The sequence below is a fragment of the Artemia franciscana genome, chromosome 9 (assembly GCF_032884065.1).
Source record: "Artemia franciscana chromosome 9, ASM3288406v1, whole genome shotgun sequence".
Lineage (NCBI taxonomy): Eukaryota > Metazoa > Arthropoda > Branchiopoda > Anostraca > Artemiidae > Artemia > Artemia franciscana.
The window spans coordinates 37,444,280-37,470,276 of record NC_088871.1 but is presented as its reverse complement, the minus strand read 5'-3'; the positions used below and the strand labels follow the sequence as shown (position 1 = coordinate 37,470,276).

Sequence of the window (25,997 nt, the reverse complement as noted above, 5' to 3'; positions counted from 1 at the left end):
GACCTTTTAAAAAATATAATACATCTATTTCTAACAAGTTTAGGGGGGACTTTTGGTTTTGTCTCCTAGAGCTATTGCTGTTTTCTCAAAAACAACAAAAAAGATGACAATTGGCTGAACACTTCACAAATATGGGTTAATAAATGAAGGCAAGATTTGACAATGCTGCCATCTAACTTGCCCATCATTAGGGGTCTATTAGAATCTAATAGAAACCGTTATAAATAGGCTATGTTTCGATTTCCTTTTGTCATTAGTTCTGCTTTCCTCTCTTAGTCTTCAACAAAGATTTTCGTTAATGTTAATGAATGATGGAAAATGATTAGAAATATGGAGTAATGTGATATTGTGGACACATTTGCTGTTTCAGGACCTAGGTAATTTTTAAGTTTTAGAATTTAAGATAAGGTTTTAAATCACTGTCGTCAATTGACGCAGCCTGAATACTTACAAATCTGCGTTTTTCTCTCGCAGCTTTTCAAGTCGAGTCGAAAAAAGTGGCCGAAACAATAATAATAAAAGAAGAGGCGCTTTCTGCATCAAGTATCAGCACGAAATATATGCGGATCAACGAGTTGCGATGAATATGGGAAATTGGAGCACTATTTAATTCAAAATCATAGGAAAATAGTCTCTCCACCTCTTTCCTGCCCATGAGAACAATTATGTGTATGTGTTTGCTACATTTAGCTCTAGATTATTTTTTCCAGAATAAATCACTTCTCAGGCCAGGATTTACCATTAAGCCCACTAGGCCCGGGCCTAGGGGCGCAATAAATTATCACTGGGTGATTTTTTTCTTAACAAAAGCTGAACTAGGCTAATGTGATTTATCACCCATGTGTTAGGTGCGCTCTGCCGCTGCGCTGTGTATTTGCAGAAAAGTGATTTTAAACAACACAGGAATTCTGTGGCCACATATAAACTGTCAGATGTTCCCCTAGAATGGTAGCTGAGAGTTCGGTGTCACTTGTCTCTTCCATTACTTTTGGCTCATCAGTTGCGTTGCATTCATCGCCTCCACTATTTCAAAATTATATGGGATTCTCCCGAAGATCTCGCAAAAACAGAATAACAAATATGCTTGGACCTAGAAGCATTAAAGCCTTATTTCTGACCCTGACTGTTCTTGAAAGAAAAGGAAATATTTTAGGAGCCTGAAAAACAATGGCGACGCTAAGAGGGGGGGCATTCGCCCTCCCCCCAATAATTTGGAAAAAAGGATAATTTATTAAGTAGCTCTAAAACTGTTCCTTGTCGTAAATGTCAAATTTACTCTTTATTTTGAACATACTTTTTTTCTGGTTAATCCATGATCCTTTTTAAAATAAGGAAAACGAGAAAAATAGCGGTCAATCACACTTCATAATATGTTCCACATTGATATTTTTCAACTGAAAATGTTAGCTTAGCTAATGGAAAAATTGAAAAACGTTCTATTCTTCCTGTTTCGCCAGATTTGCCCTGGTCATTCCCCCCCCTCACATTTAAGGTGCTTTTCCTTCCTAAAATCCATTGGTGCAAGACTGAAGCTCTTGTTTTAAAACTTTCAAAATTGGAAATGAATATACCCTCTACATTTGCAAATATGACATAAATGGAATCATTGAAGAATAAGAAGGTAGATATACAGTGAGTATCATTTCTTGAGTGAAAAAGAAATCATTGAAAAATAAAATAAGACTTAATGATTTTTATAATGATATTCATGTTATAACTAGATAGGCAAAATCGGTTGTAGTTTGGTCATGGAATTTGGTAGAGGGGGATCCGCTCCAGGAATTATTTAATTGTTTTTATTTCCAGTATTTAATGTAAACTCCGATTTCTTATTTGTCATTAAAATACCTAATAAGCGCTGATAATGTCCTATTCTTTGGGTTTTGGATTTATATACTAAAGTATAAATATTGAACTGACTCTATTTACAATACCGTGCTGACTTCTTGCTAATTTCGCTTTTCTAATATTTCTTTTAACCAGCTCCAAATAAAGAACTGACAGAAATGTGCTAAAAATTATGGCTTAAATTAGTCGCATTTCACACAACACCAGTGCTATACAGTGCTACTATACAGTACTATATTCAGTGTTTAACCCCCTCTGGAAATGTTTACCCTCCCCCTGCCCTTATTTAAAAAATAAAAATTTTTGCGTAGTTTTTATAGAATTCGTTTTTTTTTAAATAAAGAAACAAAGGGGAAGGTAATTTTCAAACTCTAGGAGTCAATTTTCCCTTCCAACTGGCATCCTTGGCAATTTTTACTTGAAGGTTCATGTTATGATTATGCCAATAATTGATCAGGTTTCCTGGATATTCTTCTTCAAACTTTGCCCAACAGATAAATTATAACAGTATTAGCTTTCACGTTTAATTCTAACTTTATACCCTTTCAGATTTAAAAAAAATGGTCTCTATTTAAATGTGAGGAACATCTCACAATGTGATGTTTTGCAATCTGTGTTAATACTTTGATTTATCCTGTATCTTTACTTAGACAACTCTATTGTGCTGCCTATAATTTTTGTTTCGGCTTTGGTCCGCTGATATTAATGATATTTAATGATATAAATCGACGAACCCACAAACAAATCAGTTTAGTAAAAAATCATAAATAATATTTCAATAAATCTGGTATATTATAAGTTTAGTAAAACAAATTAAATCTTACCGAGTCAAAATCTATTCAAAGTCACAAGCAAATGAACAGCGCTATACCGGGGTGATTAGATTAGAGCTGGGTTCAGTTGTAGGATTGAGCATCCTGTGCTAGGTGTGGGGTTGTGAGAAGTGAAGGGGGAGGCATATACTGCAGTATTAGTGGCGAATCTGGCTAAAAAAAACCCGAGTGCATACAACATTCACCTTCGCCTACCTGAAAACCTGTTTACACTATAGTACTGTCGTCTGCAATAGCTAATTGCTGACAATCAAACAGTTCGTGGTAACGAACTGTAGTAAGGAGCGACCCGGCTCAATAGTAACCAAAACTCTAAAAAATGGAATTTTGATACCAATAGCTACATCAAAAGAATCGCATTTTAATGCTGGTTTTGAATATATAAGTTTCATCAAGTTTAGTCTTACCCATCAAAAGTTACGAGCCTGAGAAAATTTGCGTTATTTTAGAAAATAGGGGGAAACGCCCCCTAAAAGTCATAGAATCTTAACGAAAATCACACCATCAGATTCAGCGTATCAGAGAACCCTACTGTAGAAGTTTCGAGCTCCTATCTACAAAAATGTGGAATTTTGCATTTTTTGCCAGAAGGCAGATCACGGATGCGTGTTTATTTGTTTTTTGTTTTGTTTTTTTTTTTTTTTTTTCCCAGGGGTGATCGTATCGACCCAGTTGTCCTAGAAAGTTGCAAGAGGGCTCATTCTAACGGAAATGAAAAGTTCTAGTGCCCTTTTTAAGTGACCAAAAAAATTGGAGGGCACCTAGGCCCCCTCCCACGCTAATTATTTTCCCAAAGTCAACGGATCAAAATTCTGAGATAGCCATTTTATTCAGCGTAGTCGAAAAACCTTATAACTATGTCTTTGGGGACGACTTACTCCCCCACAGTCCCCTTGGGAGGGGCAACAAGTTACAAACTTTGACCTGTGCTTACATATAGTAATGGTTATTGGGGAGTATACAGGCGTTTTCAGGAGGACTTTTTTTGTTTGGGGGAGGGGTTGAGAAGAGGGGGATATGCTGGGGGAACTTTCCTTCGAGAATTTGTAATGGGAGAAGAAAATTTCCATGAAGGGAGAGCAGGATTTACTAGCATTATTTAAAAAAAAAAACAATTAAAAAATAGAAGTGAAAAAGCTTTTTCAGCTGGAAGTAAGGAACAGCAATAAAACTTAAAACAAACAGAAATTATTACCCATATGTGGGGCTCACCTCCTTCTAATACCTCGCTCTTTACGCTAAAGTATTTTCAGTAATTTCAACTACTTATTCTACGGCTTTTGTGATTCAGGGGGTCATTCTTAATGAATTGGGATAAAATTTAAGCTTTAGTGTAAAGAGCGAGGTACTGACGATGGGGCGAATCCCCTCATATATGTAATAAAAACATGAGAATACAAAAGTTCTTTACGTAAGCTAATTTATAAGTTACGTAAATCTTTTACCAATAAAAAGATTCGTAAAAAATTAGAAGTTCTAGTTGCCTTTTTAATTAACCAAAAAATCGGGGGGCAACTAGGCTTCGTCCCCCGCTCTTTTTTTCTCAAAAGCATTCGATCAAAATTATGAGAAAGCCATTGAGCCAAAAAAAATTAATATGCAAATTTCGTTTTGATTATTCCTCTGCGGAGAGCCAAAATCAAAACATGCATTGATTCAAAAACGCTCAGAAATTAAATAAAAAAAACAAGTTTTTTTAACTGTAAGTAAGGAGCGACATTAAAACTTAAAACGCACAGAAATTACTTCGTATATGAAAGAGGCTGCTTCCTCATCAACGCCCCGCTCTTTACGCTAAAGTTTTTTACTGTTTTTAAAAGAAGAATTGAGAGAAAGAGTCAAACTTTAGCGTAAAGAGCGGGGCGTTGTTGAGGAAGCAGCCTCTTTCACATACGAAGTAATTTCTGTGCGTTTTAAGTTTTAATGTCGCTCCTTACTTACAGTTAAAAAAACTTGTTTTTTTTTATTTAATTTCAGTAAAAGCCGAGCACCAGCACTTATATTTATGATCGTTTAATGTATGTTTACTGTTTATAATGTATTGTGTAATGTTTTTAAATTCAACAAGTAGCGTATTTGTCATCTAGTTGCTTTTCTTCATTGCCCGCTTGAATAGTCCCTATTTCAATAGCACCACCTCTTGCCCCCACCCCAATAAAAATAGTGGAGCTACGCCCCTGCTGAAAAAAGCATCTGCCGATCTCTTCCTGAAAGTCCTGTGTATGTAGCATGAAATGGGCTATTTTTTTTTTTTTTTTACCAAGATAAAACATGAACACACCTCTCAATGTGCTTTTCCCTTCAAATTGATTAAACGAAAAACACGCTATACAGTTCAATGTATGGAAAGTTCGCTGTGTATATGTTACCATGAATGTCTGAAATCTGGCTAATGTCGACATTTAGCGGTAAATGTCCGAAATTCCTTTTTCTCTGTTTGGATTCAGTTATCTTTACAAGTCAGCTTTTTCAGTCTTATGCAAGCTACAACGGTAAAAGTTAAAGTTAGGTTCGATTATGTTAGTCTGAGTTAGGTTAGGTTAAATTTGGTTGTATAGATCAGAAATGGGTTAAAAACCTAGCCGAACCTGACCTAACCTTTCATCATCAAACCTTGCATTAAATTGAAAAAGTTGACTGGCAACGCTGACAAGATCCAAGGTGAGAAAAAGATATTTCGGACATTCACGATAACTCTGGAACCACTGCTGTGATTTCGCGCAAAATCCTGCAACATGTGACAAATGACACAAATCGTGCGACAAATGGCGCAAAACCATCCGTTTTGCTGTAATGTCAGATGCGTCAAATATTTTCAACTCATGCGACAAATCACAAGTGTTGTTCTGATTAAAAAAAAAGAATCGTATCGGGGTTGACGCAACAGTGGGAACTAAGTGTAACTTATATACAACTCGGTGTATGTATTCGACCGTTGGGATGGGATAAAGTTCATTGACGCACTTTAAGGAATGATATTAGCAGGCGTTATAGAATCCTTTACAGTAGTTTTTAGAATTCTATATTGTTTCCTTCTGGAGGGTAATTTAGCAGTAGCACTAATACCCTCTTTCCAAATATAGTATCCGCAACCGAAAAATACCATGTTGAGCTCTAAAGGGGGTTTTAAAGTGTGTGATGGACATGGTTCGAAATAAAGAAATAAACCATCCAGTTTTCTTTCCGAATGCAAGAATCACTCTGGTGATTCTTAAGGAGGCATATACCTTCATTCCCAGTTTGAAGGATACACTAACCACAGAGTAGTACCGTGCAATTCCCCATTCAACACTCGATGCGGACACATCATCCTGTTTAAGATGCTGGATACATTTAAAGTTCTAGGGCGTGGCCACTGCATGCTGGCACATTGGAATTTTCTTTGTGGGGGGCCTCTATTCCTTATCTGCGTTTCTGGCCAGGTATAACCCTTAGCTTTAAACAAAACTTTACTTTTCTGTTGGTTTTTATTATCTTATTTTGCTTTTTTCTCATCGACAATTGATTCATAATTGATAATACTACTAATTTAAAAAACAAAAACAAAAAAACAATAAGGTTAGTTAAATTTTGTATATAGCCTAGCGCTAGATCTGATCCTATTATGAGGGTCCGAACGAGATTGTCACGAGAGCGACCTTTATATTTTTAAGTTGTTAAATAGAAATCGAATGGCTCTACCCTTTTTGTTGTTGTAGCGTTTTCTTTTTGCTGGGAAGGAAGGTGCATAATTACCGCCCGTGTTACCGTAACTGTGCCACAGCCCCTAATGGGACCAATTATAATCCTAGGCTAAATGCACAAGTATGCTTATTTTTGGGTTATTTTTTTTTATTTTATGGGAGTATTATTTTTGTGCTTATTTCTCAACATCAGTTGTTCTATAATACCAGATAATGAAAATTAGAAAAAAACAGCAAACTTTTTTCTAGAGCTCTATTTGGCCTCATTAGGGGGGAGAGTGCGTGGGACCAAATTAGAACAACATTGATTATTATATTTGCTTAGAGCATTGAAGGGGGAGTCAAATTGACTTTTTTTCCATTTAGTATTTTTGTTCTACTAGCGAAAAAAAATTTGAATAGGGTCACTTTAAGGGCCCCTTAGAGGAACCAAAATGGAGTTTCAGACATTCTAGTAGCTTCATTTAGTACTTCCAATAAGGCATTTCTACGGCTAAATATCCTCCAAAAATTAAGTCACTTCAATAAAAGTAAAAAAGAAAACGTGAACAATGTGTAATAGACCCACCCACCTTCCAGGAAAAACTTAAACGTTTCCTATGCAATTTTCCATGGAACAATCTTAATTTGAATAAATTATAACTATTCCTAAGTGATTAACATGCTCAGGGGTATGACCCTTCATTACCTGTTTTGAGTTCAATCTACCCGCCTCTTTTTTAGCCAATGAAGTCTGGTTTGACGCCGCTATGTTATCGATCCATTGTTTCCAGTTTAAGCCATGCGACTTGCACGTGGACTCTAAAGTTACGTCACCGGTAGCATCCCATGCGCGGTTTCTGTTCAATTTTCTCTGCTATGAATACAGTTGTGTTTTCATTTTGAAACTTTTTACCCAAGTGAAAAACTAACTAGAGATGTTTATTTAAATATTGAGTTTGAAATACATCAGGTTAGAATTCTCTTAATTGTCTGTCTGAAATTTTTCTGAGGAATTGAGGCTATCCATTCTGTTACGAGAACAATGGTTGTAGGCATATTACGGAGGGAAGGGTCTTGATAGTTTCTTTTTGTTGAGGGTGAGATTAAAAAAAACAAACAAATGCCTTGATTTGGTTAATCGTTCTTATAGGACAGCAATCGGATATTAAAAAAAGAAATATACTATATGATTCTCTACTTCAATAGCGCCTATAATAATTGCTGCTGTTTGTAATTGGGTCGACCCTCCCAAATGAGGCTAGGCATAGCCCTTGACCAGATTCAAAAGTTTGCCGATTTTGTAGGGTTGCTGTTATTTTTGTGCCTATATCTCACCAACAGCTGGCTCATATGCTAAAGCCTCATATAATAAATATGAGCCTCAAATGGCTCATATAATAAAGCAAAATCGGAAAAAAAGCCTAGACAACGTTTTGTATACAACCTAAGGCTATATCTGGCCTTCATGGGTGTAATTTGCTTTGGGACAGGGGGACAACTGCCCCCTCCAAACCCAAGTTTGCCCCCCCACCAGACTTCAGTTCCCCCCCCCCCCCAAGTTGATTTTTTTTGTTAAGATACGCCTGTACATTTAAGTATCCAGAGAAACAAGTCAGTGTTCTTTAGTATATCTTCGCCCTTATGGTACTGTCATTTTCACTTGATTTGGGATAATTGGATCCAACTTCCCCCCTCCACACGATTTTGGTGAAATTACGCCACTACTGACCTCGTTGAGGGAGAAGGGATGGATCGCAATTATGAAGGCAGTGATTATTATATATGGAAAGAAAATGAATGCAGAATTTAAAGTTAGGATAAAATTATAGTTGAGTTACTTCTTGCTATCTCAGAAAGGGGTTAGGTTAGGAAAATGAAACTTTCAGGGATGGTTCTACAGGCTAAAGTATATCCCGGGAAGGTATTTTAAAGTACCCACCTCCACTCCTTCTCCCTCTAGAGAGCCCTGAAATTCGCCTACATTACAGGTCTATACCTTTTAAATTTTGACAAAACAACATTTTACCTTAATTTTCAGTTAGCCTACCAGTTGCTTTTTCTCTGCCTTTAGTTCTGAAAATGCAATTACTGTTATTTGTGTAGAATCCTGAGCCATATCAATGTTTTTTTTTTTCAAAATGTAGGAAATGTATATCTTTAAAATCTTATAAATTTGGGATTGGGCAAAGTTGTGAAGATGAAAGCAATTTTTGTTGCACTTCATTCAAGCAGAAGATCTATTTTGCAAGGTTTCACTTTTATAACACATATATTTTTGAAGGTCATCAAAGGTCAGGGCCCTCTAGAGGGAGAAAGAGTGGAGGTAGGTACTTCAAAATACCTTCCCGGGACATACATTAGCCTGTAGACTCATCCCTGAAAGTTTCATTTTCCTAACCTAACTCCTCTCTGAGATAGCAAGAAGTTCTATCTTATTTTTGTCCTAGTCTAGAAGTAGGCCTACACCAATTTTGTATATAGGTCAGAAATAAAAAAAAAATATCATTCAATTCTCAATTCAATCTCTTTTTCAAATACAACTATCACTAGCTTACCGTTGTTATGGGGTAACAGGCCCCTCTCTAAGTGGGCTAGATATAGGCTACTTGTATGTTAGGCTATATACAAAAGTTCGCTGATTTTGCTTTTTTTTGTGTGCTCATTTCTTACCGACGTTTGGTTGACAATGCAATCAAAAATAACAGGATAAGATCAGCAAACTTTTGCATATAGGTCTAGTCATGGTGTTTTATATATCTTGCCCCATTAGGGGAGGGAGCTAGAATGGTAGGAGCATTGAATGGTAGGCCATATGCCACAAATAGATACAGCAAATCCATTTACCACGTGCGAGGTCGTACCCTTTCAATCACTTGGTGTACGTGATATCTGAAAGTTAGTGCCCCCTCGGGCGCATCCAAGCTAAAAAAAAATTAATGTTCCGATTTTTAATAGCCACGATACGGTAATGCTCCTACAAATACAGAAGAGAGAATAATAAAGACTTTTTTTTTCCCAAGACAGCGAATTAACAAAACCTATTTGAATATTTCGGTCCTATATCTAAGGGTCGTCTTCAGCAAAGAAAATAATAAAAATAACACAAAAAAACTTACAATAAAAGTTCTTGGTTAAAAATCCATTTTTTAAAATAGCCTTGTATCATCACTTCTCAACGAAAAGTTCAGGCAAGACTGTGTGATAAAAGCTAACATTTTACAAGCTAAAAAGGTTCATTCATTTCACTAACTGTATTTATTAACAATTGGAATAATTTCTTATTGCGATTAAATAAAAAAAAACTAGTTTTTTTAACTGAAAGTAAGGAGCGACATTAAAACTTAAAACGAACAGAAATTACTCCGTATATAAAATGGGTTGTCCCCTCCGCAATCCCTTGCTCTTTACGCTAAAGTTTGATTCTTTGCCACAATTCTACTTTTTAAAACAATTTTGTCTCCTGATTTTAAAAACACAACTTTTAATCACAACTTTTTGTTTATTCACAACTTTTAAAAACAATTTGGCTCCTGAGTGAGAAATAAAAAAAACAAGTTTTTTGAAATGAAAGTAAGGAGCGACATTAAAACTTAAAACGAGCAGAAATTACTCCGTATATGAAATGGGCTTTTCCTCCTCGACACCCCGCTCTTTACGCTAAAGTTTTTTATTGTTTTAAAAAGTAGAGTTGCGAGAAAGAATCAAACTTTAGCGCAAGGAGCGGGGTGTCGAGGAGGAAAAGCCCCTTTCATATACGGAGTAATTTCTGTTCGTTTTAAGTTTTAATGTCGCTCCTTACTTTCATTTAAAAAAACTTGTTTTTTTTTAATTTAATTTCTGAAAGTTTTTGAATTAATGCATGTCTGATTTTGGCTCTCCGTACATAAATTACTAAAATGAAATTTGCATATTAATTCTTTTTTGGCTAAATGGCTTTCTCTTAGTTTTGATCAGACGATTTTGAGAAATAAGGGGTGGGGAAGGAGGTCTAGTTGCCCTCCAATTTTTCGGTTACTCAAAAAGGCAACTAGATCTTTTAATTTTTAACGAACGTTTTTATTAGTAAGAAATATACGTAACTTAAGAATTAACTTACGTAACAAACTTTTATATTATTATATTTTTGATTATATATATGAGGGGGTTGGTCCCCTCGTTAATACCTCGCTCTTCACGCTAAATCTTGTTTTGTCCCAATTCTTTAAGAATGACCCCTGAATCAGAAAGGCCGTAGAATAAATAGTTGAAATTACTTAAAAAAATTTTTAGCATAAAGAGCGAAGTATTTATCTCCTCCTAAATACCTCGCTCTTTATACTAAAGTATTTTTAGAACCCCTCATATGCGTAATAATCTCTGTTCGTTTTAATGCTTCTCCTTACTTTCAATTGAAAAAACTTTTTCCATGTTTATATTTTCATTGTTTTTTTTTTCATAGTAATGCTAGAAAATCCTGCGCCCTTTTCATTGAATTTCTCTTCCCCCATAAAGTATTCCTCCAAGGAAAGATCCTCCCATATAGCCCCCTCCCCCTAACCCCACACCCAAACCAAAAAAAATCCCCCTGATAACATCGGTACACTTCCCAGTAACCATTTCTGTATGTAAACATTGGTCAAAGTTTTTAACTTGCAGCCCCTCCCCCAGGGACTGTGGGGGGTAAGTCATCCCCAAAGACATAGTTATTACGGTTTTCGACTATGCGGAACAAAATGGCTATCTCAAAATTTTGATCCATTGACTTTGGGAAAAAAGAGCGTGGGAGGGGGCCTAGGTGCCCTCCAATTTTTTTGGTCACTTAAAAAGGGCACTAGAACTTTTCATTTCGGTTAGAATGAGCCCTCTTGCAACACTCTAGGACCACTTGGTCGATGCGATGACCCCTGGAAAAAAAAACAAAAAAACAAACAAACAATTAAAAACCCACACCCGTGATTTGTCTTATGGCAAAAAATACGAAATTCCACATTTTTGTAGATTGGACCTTGAAATTTGTTCTATAGGGTTCTCTGATGCGCTGAATGCGATGGTGTGATTTTCGTTAAGATCCTATGACTTTTAGGGGGTGTTACCCCCTATTTTCCAAAATAGGGCAAATTTTCTCAGGCTCGTAACTTTGGATGACAAAGACTAAATTCGATGAAACTTATATATTTAAAATCAGCATAAAAATCCGATTCTTTTGATATATCTTTTAGCATCGAAATTCCGTTTTTTAGAGTTTCGTTTACTATTGAGCCGGGTCGCTCCTTACTACAGTTCGTTACCACGAACTGTTCGATACACTCTGCATTTTAGGCTGTCAAGCTCTTCTCTACTTTGGTTTTGCTTTAGGAATACAAAGAGGCTTAACTATAGATGCTTAACTATATATGGTTTAACTGAAGCTAGATGACATATTTTACCTTTTTCGATAAACCATTTTAAGAATGGAAACGAGGAATAATTGAGAAACTAGAATATATTGATAATGTATCAAAAAAGAGAGTAAAAAATACTATTGTTTACATCCTAGTCTGGTACGTACGCAGGGGGGGCCTTTGGACCCGCCCCCCTCGAAATTTTGTGAAATGCTTTAATTTCCCCATGGTTTCTTGGGATTTCTGGCAAAAGTAGGACATTTATTAGGAATCTAGATACATGTGTGAAGCTTTTTTTGGGGGATTTTACAGCATGCAATTATCCGGTCAAGTAACTGACCAATTATTAACCCATTTCTGTCTAACTTTTTACCCTCTTTGAAGTCATTTGCGATTGTACTGTTTTTTTTTCGTAAAGAGAGTTTGCTTTCCACAACAAAATAGAATTATCCTTGATATTGGGGCGTTTATCCACCCTTTTCAGGATAAAGTACAGCTTTTAATGGATTAATTTTGGAAACTATCATTTTTCATTAAAATCGATGTTTTCGCAATAGAATAACTACCCCCCCCCATAGCACCCATATTGCACTGTTAACCCTAAAATTTCCCTTTCAGTGGGATATAATTGATTAATCACTGGTTCTAAATCGCTATGAACATAACCTGAGCCTAAACGTACTTTTGAGGCTTCAGTCTTCTTCCCCCCATCCGCTACAATACTACAGATTAGAGTTAATCTGTTTTTTCCGATATACGTGCTTTTTGCATTTATTTAGTTACTAAATAAAAAAAGTGCTATTATATATCTGCTCTTTCGAAGGTTTTGCCCCCCCCCCCGAAAAAGATTCCTGCGTACGTGCCTGATCCTAGTAATGGTCCCTTTTCTAAATCATGTTTTTCGGATAAAAGATGAAAGATTGCCAACTCCGTGTCCGAATGGAATAGAAAGCAGTCTTTCCAAAGGATTTAAAGGAAATTGGAACTTCTTGGGAGGGTGTACGAGGAAAGTTTGAATAGATTGGGATGGAGGGCGAGTGCACGCACCTGTGCTGGCAAGCGGTGACTTGGTGCTGCAGTGAGTTCTTTGGTGCTGCAGTTTCTACTGCGGAAAAAAACCTTTTTTCCGTAATATAGATGATCTTAAATGTAAAATAACCCTAAAACTCAATTGCATCGTAGCTAATCCAATGTAGAAATTAAGTGTTGCATTTTGAGATTTAGTTGCGACCAAACGGTATAAGTTACTTGGTTCTAAGACATTGAATATTGCAGAGTAATGATATTAAATGCAAAACGTCTATAACATTTTATTTAAAGCTGATTGATCTGTCCTAAATAAAATTTAGCTAAAAAAAAGACGGGTTGGCAATTATGTATAATAGCTACATCGTTTCCCCACCAAAAAAAATCGTTTGCTTTACCCGTTTTTTGTATGAGTTAACATTTTGGAATAAAAAATAATTCTTTGATAAACAAAAATTTTCATCTCTTAGAGCGGCAAAATCTTTTTATTACATAAATAGGCTCCCCCAAAATGTGAATAATTGAATATTGCGCCCAATGGCTCGGCTATTCAATGCATGGGACGAATTTTTTTCCATAGCTAACTCCCCACCCAACCCTTGAATCAAGAAACCAAATACAGTGCTGTGCTTTCCGTTTTATGTTTTCTGGCAGTGGCATCGTCTCGGCGGTAGGGCAGTTTCCCCCCAGTAATCTGGAGAAAAAATTGTTATATAGCCCTTGTCCCTTGGCTCTCCCCCTGACTCTTTTTGCCCTCAAATAAAAATGCTGGAGCTACGTGCCTGCTTTCTGGGGATATTTTTGTCTAAAGCTCAGACATGGAATACCTTTCATGTTTTTGCGTTATAATAAGTGTCCGAATACTGTTTTGTAGACATTACTTTTGTTCCTATGACTGGTGTAATAATAATAATAATTTATTTGTACCCTCTATATACAAAAACAAACGCTAGAGGAGCAAATAAAAAGAGAAAAGAAAAAACAAGACAATAACTACATAAGGGCAATAATATTCTTAAACTGCTAAAACACGAAAAAAACTAATTTGCTTAAAAACTAAAAAAAAAAACTATGCTCATAATAGAACGCATACCTTAACTGACCAAAAAATGAATTACAAAGCCTATCCAACGTTCTTTTATCAAATTGTATTTTAATTTTAGCAAGTAAACCGTAAGCTTTTCTCAGTTTTTCCTTCAGAATTTTTACAATAAGTGTCCTTGTGGCTTTCATAGATCAGCCAAACGGAAGACCAAGAAACTTAAGTAAAGCAGAGACAGAGATTTCTGCAGGACCGACTTGAATGATTATATTTGGAGATTGTTTAGAACCAAAAACCAGGAATTCAGTTTTTGAGGGGGCAACTGAAAAAAACAATCGCCTTTAATTTAGAATAAATAGTATTCACAGCAGTCTGTAGTGTCTGAGTAGGAAACGTGACACAGTGGCGGATCTAGAGCAAGATCTTGGGGGAGGCCCAATGTGACAAGGGCACCAACGAGAAAAATCTTGGGGGTTGGGCGGCTCCATGTGATAAAGGTGCCAATAAATAACCAAATGACAAATTTATTCTAAAATAAAAGAGTAAAAGAAAAAAAAGGAATGAGGGCGCCAGGAAAAATCTTGGGGGGTCTCCCCCCCGGCCGCCTGGATCCGCCATTGAGGTGACATACATCTACGTAGGGTTCAATAAGGTAATCGGGAATGTAACGTGTAGCGACCCTAATAGCACTGTAAAAAATGGCAGGGCTCAAAACAGAACCCTGTTTTACTTTTGTTAAACAGGGTTTAGCAAAAGCGTTGCTTTTGGTTCAGTGTTTCTTTTGTACATCAAAAGTATTTGTAATATAAACTGTTTGTCGCCTATCACAAGATCGTAGGTTGTTAAAGGTAAAACGTGGGTTTTTAAACTTATTAACATTATAGATAAAAATAAGACATTACTTATATCATTTTTAACGGATTTTGTCTTTGATTTTGTGAAAAACTGTTGTAAGACTCTAACGTCATTGTCTTGATATATAGACAACGAACGACAAGAGAACGCATATTCTCTCCTATCCTCCCCTAGAAGACTAACTGTATATTAGTAAAAAATGTGTAATAAAAAACATTTGGCAATACAATAGGCCTAATGACTTGCCCCCTTCCCCAAAAAATGTCCTGCTCTCTGACAGGAGTGGGCGCTTCTGTTTATACATTTTTCTTACCTTTTATTTGCTGTCACAGGGTTTTGAAAAGGATTGTTAGGAATTTTGTTGCCATTTTCATCTTTGCTTTTTTTCAAAATATCCTATAAGGTTCCAAGGAAAACTTGAAATATTTTTATAGCCTTTGGCTCTGAACAGAACCTTGAAGGATTTCTAGAAAAAGATATCAAGTTGAAAACAGCGACACAATTCTAAAGGATTTTGTCAAGCTTCTGTGCCTCTGAACTTAGCATTACTTTTTAAATTTTAGGAAGGAAACGTGTCATATTAGCCTACCTTTGCCTGACGAATCGAAAAGGAAAAAGTATGACAGATATCGACGTTTTAGCAGTTGCTTCCCCAACGAGCTCAGAACGTCGAAATCGTTTCACTTCCACAACTAAGTGCTGCACAATATCAACAATTGGCAAGCGAGTTTCGGATTCCCAATGTTATATAAAGAAAAAACTTAATGTAAATTTTATCCGTCGTTTCATTTCTAACTTACGTCGAACCCCGTCTTCCCCAGTTCGTCATGTTGAGTCCACGCAGACAATAGTCACCAACTTAGAAAGTAGTCGACCGAACTCTCCTGGCTCCTGGCTTTGGGGCTCAGATCCCATCACTGGCCTGAGGATTGTTGAGTCTTCTGCAACGATCGTCACAGAAGTCGATATCGAAGCATCAGAGGAGATTATTGAAGTGACACAAAGTGAACATTTAAGCGGAAATGACGTGCAAGAAACGGGGAAGTTTGCTGACCGAAATTTAAGTGATGGAAGTGCTAAAAAAAAGAATGTCATATGCAAGCTTTGCCTGGATGACGTCTTAGCGGCAGATATGTTGGAATTAGAAACGTGCAAGTGTGTCTATTGTATTGAGGTAAGTTTGTACTCTTCTATCATGTCTTTCTGGAAAAAATTATTTGGCTGCGAAACATTTGATACTAATGTATGTAAGTGATATATGCCACTACGCTTGGGAAATGTAGCCTAAACATCGTTCCTATTAATGACTTAACTGCCTTTTGAATGCCCCCCCTCTGTAAACAGAATATTGGTTGTGCCTTTGATTAAACTTGAACTTTTCCTCATTTAACCACCTCAATGTCAGTCCGATTGATGCAGTGGTACTTACAGTTGTATGATATCCCGACCATACTTATGTTTTATCTGTATAATAAAACCAGTTTCTCTCTGTATCTATGTGTGTATTCGGATATAATCAGCTTTGCCTGTTCAAGATAAAATGCCATGGACGTATATTTTAATGAAATACTTAATATATAGAGGTGGTTATGTTAGGTATTTAATATAATGCGTTCTGGGCGCCCTGATTTCGCTAATTCTCTGTACTTTCCATAATTTTGTTACTAAAGTATTATATTTTCATCATATTTTGGTATATTTCATTATGATTGACTTAACTTCACTCTTGAGCGTGGTTGGGATATCGTAGGTAGCGCAATAGCGCTGCCTAAGTAAAGAGTGATGTGGGCACAATCTATTATTATTTTTTTATGGCACTTGGTATTAACCAAGTGACATATAGCAGTCGCCAATTCTGTCGGTCTGTCTGTCGGTCTGTCGGTCTGTCGGTCCCGGTTTTGCTACTTTAGGCACTTCCAGGTAAGCTAGGACGATGAAATTTGGCAAGCGTATCAGGGACCGGACCAGATTAAATTAGAAATAGTCGTTTTCCCGATTTGACCATCTGGGGGGGAGTGGGGGCCCGATTAATTCGCAAAAAATAGAAAAAATGAAGTATTTTTAACTTATCAGCGGGTATTTGGATCTTAATGAAATTTGATGTTTGGAATGATATTGTGTCTTAGAGCTCTTATTTTTAATCCTGACCGGATCTGATGACATTGGGGGGAGTTGGAGGGGGAAAACCTAAAGTCCCGGTTTTGCTACTTTAGGCACTTCCAGGTAAGCTAGGACGATGAAATTTGGCAAGCGTATCAGGGACCGGACCAGATTAAATTAGAAATAGTCCTTTTCCCGATTTGACCATCTGGGGGGGGGGGGAGAAGGGGCCGGTTAATTCGGAAAAATAGAAAAAATGAAGTATTTTTAACTTATGAGCGGGTGATTGGATCTTAATGAAATTTGATGTTTGGAATGATATTGTGTCTCAGAGCTCTTATTTTAAATCCCGACTGGGTCTGATGACATTGGGGGAGTTGGAGGGGGGAAACCTAAAATCTTGGAAAACACTTAGAGTAGAGGGATCGGGATGAAACTTGATGGGAAAAATAAGCGCAAGTCCCAGATACATGATTGACATAATCGGAACTTATTTGCTCTCTTTGGGGTAGTTGGGAGGGGGGGAGTAAGTCTTAAAAATTAGAAAAATGAGGTATTTTCAACTTACGAACGGGTGATCGGATCTCAATGAAATTTGATGTTTAGAAGGATATCGTGTCTTAGAGCTCTTATTTTAAATCCCGACCGGATCTGGTGATGGGGGCGGGGAGTTGGGAGGGGGAAACCTAAAACTTGGAAAACACTTAGAGTGGAGGGATCGGGATGAAACATGGTGGGAAAAATAAACACAAGTCCTAGATAGATGATTGACATAAACGGAACGCATCCGCTCTCTTTTGGGTAGTTGGGGGGGGGGTTAATTCTGAAAAATTAGAAAAAATGAGGTATTTTTAACTTACGAATGGGTGATTGGATCTCCATGAAATTTGATTTTTAGAAGGATATCGTGGCTCAAAGCTCTTATTTTAAATCCTGACCGGATCTGGTGACATTGGGGGAAGTTTGGGGTGGGGAGACCTAAAATGATGGGAAACCCTTAGATTGGAAGGATTGGGATGAAACTTGGTTGGAAAAATAAGCAAAAGTTTTGCATACGTAATTTACATAATTGGAACGGATCCGCTCAATTGCGGGGGGGGGGGGGGTAATTCTGAAAAATAAGAAAAATAACGTATTTTTAACTTACGAAGGAGTGATCGGATCTTCATGAAACTTCATATTTAGAAGGACCTCGTAACTCTGATATCTTATTTTAAATCTCAACCGGATCAAACGTAATTGGGGGGGGGGGCAGTTGGGGGGACCGGAAATCTTAGAAAATACTTAAAGCGGTGAGATCAGGATGAAACTGGATGGGAAGAATAGAAACCTGTCTAAGATACGTGACTGACATAACTGGACCGGATCTGCTCTCTTTGGTGGAATTGGGAGGGGGGAGGTAATTTTGAAAATTGAGGTATTTGTAACTTACGAAAGGGTGACCAGATCTTAATGAAATTTGATATTTAGAAGGATCTTGTGCTATAAAGTTTAACTTTAGGTTCTGACCTTCTCACAAGTGCCAAATGAGCTCTTGGCTCTTCCGACCTCGTCCAAATGAGCTCTTGGCTCTTCCGACCTCGTACCATATGAGCTCTCGGCTCTTCCGACCTCGTCACAAGTGCCATATGAGCTCTTAGCTCTTGTTTTTTTTTTGGTTTTAGACCAGGGCACTTCGTATCGAAATAGTTGTCTTAGATACATTGAAAAGGGCTAATTCTATTGGATTTTGTTCAACGTAGTTGAAAGGTCCGGAAATTATGTATTTCAGGATGGCACCCTTCCTACAGCCCTAAGTGCAAGGGTTGTAAGTTATGCCCTGGGGGCATATAAGGTTTATATAGAAAGGATGATCGTATGAACATCGGAGGGGGCTTATTGGATTGCTGATCAGGAGTTTTGGTGCCCTTTTTGAGATTCAGAGTGATGCGAGGGTGGATACCCCTCCATATCTCTTACTTTCCTGAATTGCATCTTATAGAAATTTAAAGATGGCCATTTATTGTCGTAGAAACTTCGAAAAAGGCCCATTCGATTGGAAATTGAAAGGGCTAGTGCCCTTTCTAGTAGTCGAAAGTGATTGGAGGGCAACTAACCCCCTCCCACGCCCACCATTTTCCCAAACACATCCAATCAAAATTTTAAGATAGCCATTTTGTTCAACGTAAGTGAAGGTACAGAAATTATGTTTTTGAAGATGACAACCCTCTCAGAGCCCTTGGAGTAAGGATTGTAAGTTATCCCTTGTGGGCATTCATGGTATATTTGGAAAGGGTGATCATATAAACTTCCTAGGGGGCTCATTGGATTGGTAATCAGAAGTTCTAGTGTCCTTTTAAGGTTCAGAGTGACCGAAGGGTGGATACCCCCCCCCCCCCAAACCTCGTATTTTCTCGAAATGTATCTGATAGAAATTTTGAGATGGACATTTGTTGTCGCAGAAACTTCGAAAAAGGCTCACATTCGATTGGTAATTTAAAGGGCTAGTGCCCTTTTTATTGGTCGAAATTGATTGGACGGTAACAAGCGCCCCCATGCCCATCAATTCCCAAAACATAGCAAATCAAAATTTTGAAATGGCCATTTTGTTCAGCGTAATTGAAAGGTCTGGAAATTATGTCTTTGACAACCCCCATACCTTTTTGAGACTAGAACATAATTTGCACTTTACTGAAGAAAAAAATGGCTGTGGATCGTCAGTTTAGTATACATATACTGATATTTATTCGTTGAACTTTTAATATTTTTTCTATTTCTTAAAGTTAAAAAAGTTAAAGTTAGGCAATTCGTTCATTGTTTACACATAGTATATGTGATTGAGAAAGGTATGCATGTTAGAACTTTACTTTCGAAGAAGACGAAGGGTATTCAGGTGAGCCTTTCAGGGATTGTTGAAGGGAGTGTTGAACTAAATTAAAACGCGGCATTTTGAATATGGATTGTCAAAAGGGTACGACACATGAATAACTGAGTATATTAATTTCGAAAATTCAGGAAATGATAAGGGAGGTGATCAAAAAGGCGATATTTGTATGCTATCAATACTACTACAACTACCACCACTAATACTACCAAACTACTCCATTTACAGTATTAAGTGGGAACTTGAAGTAAATCAAAAACGCAATGTGCATGCACATTGTCAAAATAGCGTGCCTCAAGTGTGGATCTGGGTTGAAATTTTCTGGAAATATTTAAAGGGGAAACTCGTGTCACCAAAAGGCAATATGTGCACACTACTGCTAATACTACTGTTGCTGCTACATTTACTGCTGTACTTCTACTTATATTGCAACTACTTATAGGGCTAAGAGTAGTGAGATGAAAATTTTAAGAAGCATATAAACATGACAGGTTATTAAAAGGACGTATCAGCAATGGCTAAGTGTATTAAGTTGAAACATCCAGGACTTGATGAGAGTAGTATTACTGAGAGTAGTACTACCGCTCTCTACCGAGAGTAGCAGTACTACTCTCTACCGAGAATAGTACTGCTAGTAGTACTACCGCTGTTCAATACTATTACTAGTAATACCAATACTGCTACCGTGGCTCTTATTACAACTATGCCTAAGGACATGAAGATGAAATTTTCAAGAAATTTTGAGGGGGGATGAACTGAATGAGAACATGCCTTCTGTATGCAGGTTGTCCATAGGATGTAACAGCAATATCTTAGGAACGGTTAGGTGTGTGAAGTTGAAACTAACAGGGCTTGTTGTGAGGGATGTTGAACTAACCAAAAGAAAATATTTGCATCCTAATACTACTGCTTCTGCTCATACTACTACTATTCTTACTACCTCTGTGGCTGCTACTGCCTCTAAAGCTTACGCTGCTACAATTAATTCTACTGAAAACAAAATACGTTTGAAATGTTTTCACTTTTCTTACTTTAATAAAAAAAAATATCAAAACTTATATGGAATAAATATCAGTATATGTCAATTAAACTGACAATCAACGGTCATTTGTTTTTTGTTTTCTTCAATAAAGCGCAAATTGTGTTCTGGTCTTGGGAAGGCATGGGGGTTATCAGCCCTACTCATGTTAATTTTTGCTCGTTTTGAGTTTGACTTGGCTATTTATTGTAATTTCTCTATGTTTTGAGTTTTAGTTATTTATTTACAGTGATTTGTGGTAGTTTTACGCTTGAAAGATTATTTGACTTCATTTATGCTCATTCTTGGCTTAACGGAGCTCTTCACTTTTCTTTGAAAAACTTGTTTTGTGGAAAAAGTTTTTAAATCAATCATACAAGTACCGATACCATGAAAGTAAGCATAAGGACAATATGCTAACATGGATGCGTATAAACAAAGGTGTTATGATCAAACCAACGGGGCTGAGTCTCGATTTCCCGAATCTAGTCTTTTTGAATCCCCGGTATATATTTGCACATTTGGGAGGGGGGTAAGGGGTAAAGCATTTGGACCGTGTGAAGCTAGGAAAACAATTCTTACTTCATAATATGCAGATTAACTGTAGCTAAAATATCTTGTATGCAGACCCGCTATACTTTACTCTCCCCCCCCCAATGTACAAATATATTGCCCAAATTAGTTTGTAAATTATCATATTTTCATCATATTCGGGCATATTTCATTTGGATTAACCTAACTTCACTCTTCGAGTGTGTACTGAATAATACACAAGTACCATGTATTTCTAGACCACTATAAAATCGATTCCTATTCCCAACTTAGAAAAAATGATATTTTTTTTTAATGTTTCTTTAGTGAAACACCGTTCCGATTTCTTAACACGGATATTGGCAACATATAATCTGTGTCAAAACAAATTGTTGTTAGTATTCTGGTCTCATTGAGCCTTTTGGTTTTATCGTCTTTTGAATAATTTGACACTTTTAGATGGGTAAATGATACAAATTTGATAAAGGAAATCTTGATAGTGTGCGTTTGAAATAACAAAAAAAATATATGTGAAGACGTCTCCAAAGAGAAACTTAATTCCGCAATTGAAATTTGTCAAACAGTTCGTGGTAACGAACTGTGTCTGTCAAACAGTAAGGAGCGACCTGGCTCAATAGTAACCGAAGCTCTAAAAAATGGAATTTTGATACCAATAGTTAGATCAAAAGAATCGCATTTGAATGCTGATTTTAAATATATAAGCCTCATGAAGATTAGTCCTACCTATCACAAGTTACGAACCTGAGAAAATTTGCATCATTTTAGAAAGTAAGGGGAAACACCCCCTAAAAGTCATAGAATCAAACAAAATGTGGAATTTCGCATTTTTTGCCAGAAGACAGATCACGGATGCGTGTTTATTCGTTTTTTTCTCCAGGGGGGATCGTATCGACTCAGTGGTTCTAGAATGTCGCAAGAGGGCTCATTCTAACGGAAATTAAAAGTTCTAGTGCCCTTTTAAGTGACCAAAAAAATTGATGTAAAGAGCGAGGTATCGACGAGGGGTGAACCCCCCTCATATACGCAATAAAAACATACGAATATACAAGTTCGTTACGTAAGTTACGTGTATTTTTTACTAATGAAAACGTTCGTAAAAATTAAAAGTTCTAGTTGCCTTTTTAAAGTAATCAAAAAGTTGGGGGGCAGCTAGGCCTGCTCCCTCGCTCCTTTTTCTTAAAATCTTCCGATTAAAACTATGAGACAGCCATTTAGCAAAAAAAATTATATGCAAATTTCGTTTTAATTATTTATGTGCGGAGAGCCAAGATCAAAACATGCATTAATTCAAAAACGTCCAGAAATTAAATATAAAAAAAACAAGTTTTTTTAACTGAAAGTAAAGAGCGACATTAAAACTTAAAACGAACAGAAATTACTCCGTATATGAAAGGGGCTTTTCCTCCTCAACGCCCTGCTCTTTACGCTAAAGTTTTTTTTACTGTTTTAAAAAGTAGAGTTAAGAGAAAGAGTTAAACTGAGAGCGAGCACAAGAGCGAGGCATTGGTTGATAATCCCTGTCCTAGGAATATATTGATATGTTTAAAACTTGATTACTGTTAGCAGTTCAGATTTCACATTCCAAATTTCCCTACATAAACGGGTATGATGAGCAAATAGATTACTCTCCATCCTAGCAATTTGAGGGAAACCATGTTGATTAAGATTAAAATCCTTCTTGTGTAGAGGGGGAGCCCAGGTTCAGAGGTCTCGTACTCCAGTTAACGCGTGTCAAGCGCCACCAGGTACTGACAGTGGCGTAATTTTGTAAAAATCCTGGGGGGTGGTGGGGAGGTCAAAGTTCAAGCCAATTTTCCAGAATCATGTGAAAATGACAGTAAAAATTAAGAAGAAGCAATTTGGTTCTATGAAGGTAATATTTTGTACTACAAAGTACTATAAAGGTACTTTATAGTACTGTTAAGATAAACATGTACTAAAAAATTGATCTGTCTCTGTTGGTGCTTGCATTATGCATGTATATCTTAGATTTGACAAGATTTTGAAAGAAACTAAATTTCAGCTGTGGGGCAAGCTGAGGTCGGGGGGGGGGGTCAAACCGAGGTCTGAAAGGAGCAGTTGTCACCTGCCCCATATCAAGTTACGCCCCATGTTACAGAGCGTGTCTGAACTCCACGACACATCTAACGTTCTAAGATGTACATCACGTGGCAGAAAATGGGTACTGAAGACGTTCTTTCAACTAAAAGTAAGGAGTAACGTTAAATATTAAATCGAGCAGAATTTTTTCTGTTTATGAGAGGGGGCTACCCCCTCATCAATCCTTCACTCTTTACGCTAAGGTTTGACTTGTTGTCCCAATCATTTAAGAATTACTTTTGAAACACAAGGGCCGTTAAATTGGAATAAGATGCTTTATAGAAGCCCTAAAAACATAGCTTGAAGAGTGGGCTATTGAGGAGGGGGCAATTTATTATTTTTTTTATATTTAACGGAGTCAAATCTCCAAGCTCTGTAGAGGAAGTGAAAAGCAATCCCTAAGCTCCAGTCATGAGCATATCTAACAAAGTGTAGGAATCAACCAAGATTGTTGGGTATTGGAAGTCAGCCAAGCCTTATGGGAAGTAAGACCCGGTCATAATCTAACCTCTTGTGCGGAGTGGGAGATCCCTAAATACATATTACGTCGGAAATCAAGAAAATGATTGAAAGTAAATTAATTTCCAAGCTGTGCCTGTTCTAGGTTCTAACTCTTGTACCACACTACTTAACATACAGCCAAACTTTTTCACGGGCGGCCAATGACTGGAACAAGTGTAACCTGAGTTGAAAATGTGACGGGCAAGAAAATTTTAGCTAATCGCATCGATAAACTAGCCTAAAAACTAAAACTAGACGAACAAAGTAATCTAAGATGGTTAATCAGTTTTAATAAAATAGTCAAATAAATAATATCACAAACAGTAAGCTAAGTTGAAATGTCTTCCTCACCAAATGTATTTTCATCTGCATTATCTAATTCCTGTTCATTTGATTCTTGCAACTGCGTTTGCAAATTGTTATGTTGTTTATCCTGGTCTTTTTTGTTTGCTGGTGGATGACTCAGCTGCACTGATTTCTGGAAAGGGATTTGTTGGTTCTGTTGCTGTTCGTATTGAATTGAATGTTCATATTGTTGCTGATACTGCGTTGGTTGATTATATTGCTGTTGGTACTGCATTGGTTGATTATATTGCTGTTGGTACTGCATTGGTTGATTATATTGCTGTTGGTACTGCATTGGATATTGCTGCTGATTCTGCATTGACTGTTGATATGGGATTGGTTGATCATGTTGCGGTTGGTACTGCATTGAATGTTCGTATTGCTGCATTGGCTGCTGGTAGCTCACTGATTTATACTGTTGCTGCATTGGCTGTTGATATACCTGCATTGGGATTTGAGGGTATTGCGGCACTGGTTGATACTGCTGTTGCAGGCTCTGCGCATTTGAAGCAATATTGTTTTCAGTTTTCACTGCTACTGAGGGCTGCGGAACGAAAAAAAATAGTGGCTGTGCTGCATCTGCAACGGGGGCTAATCCAGTTCTCTTGTGATAGCCAACAATAATTTTCTTTGGCAAAAGTTGCCTCGGTTCTCGAAGGGTATGTTCAGGAATAGTACTGTTCACGCTTTCACTTTCGCCATTCACAATGCTTAAGACTAATACATACACTGTGTATTTAATCATAATTTTTGGGTTTGCACAATCCCACAGACAAAATAGTACTGACATTCTCCTTTGATAAAATTTAAGAAGTAAATGTTAATATAGTATAATATTAAGCCTCTTAATTATTCTATTAACATTTTTAATGACTTGAACTCTTGGACAATAATTAGCATAAATGAAGTATGTCGCACAAATGAATTATTTATCGTCTGTTAACCTTGTTGAAGAATCATTGAATTTTGAATGGTTCTATATAAGTTAAATAAGAATTTACAACTTGAGTACTAAAAGTAAAAAAAAAATTGTTTAAAAGCCTAAGTTTTAATACTAATTGATAATAATTTGGTATTAAAAGTATGATTAAATAACGAATAGCTTTTTCAGCTGGCAAAAATACTAAACTGATGATGTTTTGTTGGGGCCTCGTTCTATCTAACACAATAGTAGGAAGCCAGGAGATGTTTATTTGTAAATTGAAAGTTATACTGCCCTTTGTAACGACTAACAACGATCAGTGGACAGCCAACCATCCTCCATGCACCTGGTACTGGTGCCTCGGCAGCCCTACATAGCATCAAATCAACCTTTAAAAATAGTCATTTCGCTCAGAATGATTGAAACAAATGAAATAGTCGATGTATTACAGCAATATTATAGAGGCAAGGCCCCGATTATATAAATATCCCATAGAAAACAAAAGCTTTATTGTCATATTTAAGCGGTTTAATGTAAAAACCGAAGTCTTTCTTAAGGAACGAAGTTAAAAATTTAGACGAACAAATATTATTATTTCGTAAATTACGCAAGATATATCTACAAAGCTGGCTCAAATAAACTTATATTCTTTATATAATGATATATATATATATATATATATATATATATATATATATATATATATATATATATATATATATATATAATTATTTTTATATATATGTATATATATATATATATATATATATATATATAATGATTTTTGTATATATGTATATATATATATATATATATATATATATATATATATATATATATATATATATATATATATATATATATATATATATATATATATATATATATATATATATATATATATATATATATATATATATATATATATATATATATAATTATATTTTTATTCTTCGATATATATTCT

At 36.4% G+C, this 25,997-nt stretch overlaps 1 protein-coding gene across 2 annotated transcripts in view; it reads left to right on the top strand.

The window, feature by feature from the left end:
• Positions 1–208: 208 nt before the first annotated feature.
• LOC136031371 (probable E3 ubiquitin-protein ligase RNF144A-A) overlaps positions 209–25,997 on the top strand; it is a 100,431-nt gene continuing 74,642 nt past the window's right edge. Inside the window, exons 1-2 of one of the 2 annotated variants that reach the window (XM_065710878.1) lie at positions 209–377; positions 15,193–15,803. In XM_065710878.1, the coding sequence (XP_065566950.1) occupies positions 15,249–15,803 (555 nt within the window). In that variant the 5' untranslated portion in view covers positions 209–377; positions 15,193–15,248. Of the gene's footprint in view, positions 378–7,163; positions 7,317–15,192; positions 15,804–25,997 lie in introns of those variants that run through there. The other variant, XM_065710876.1, reaches the window with a different exon arrangement.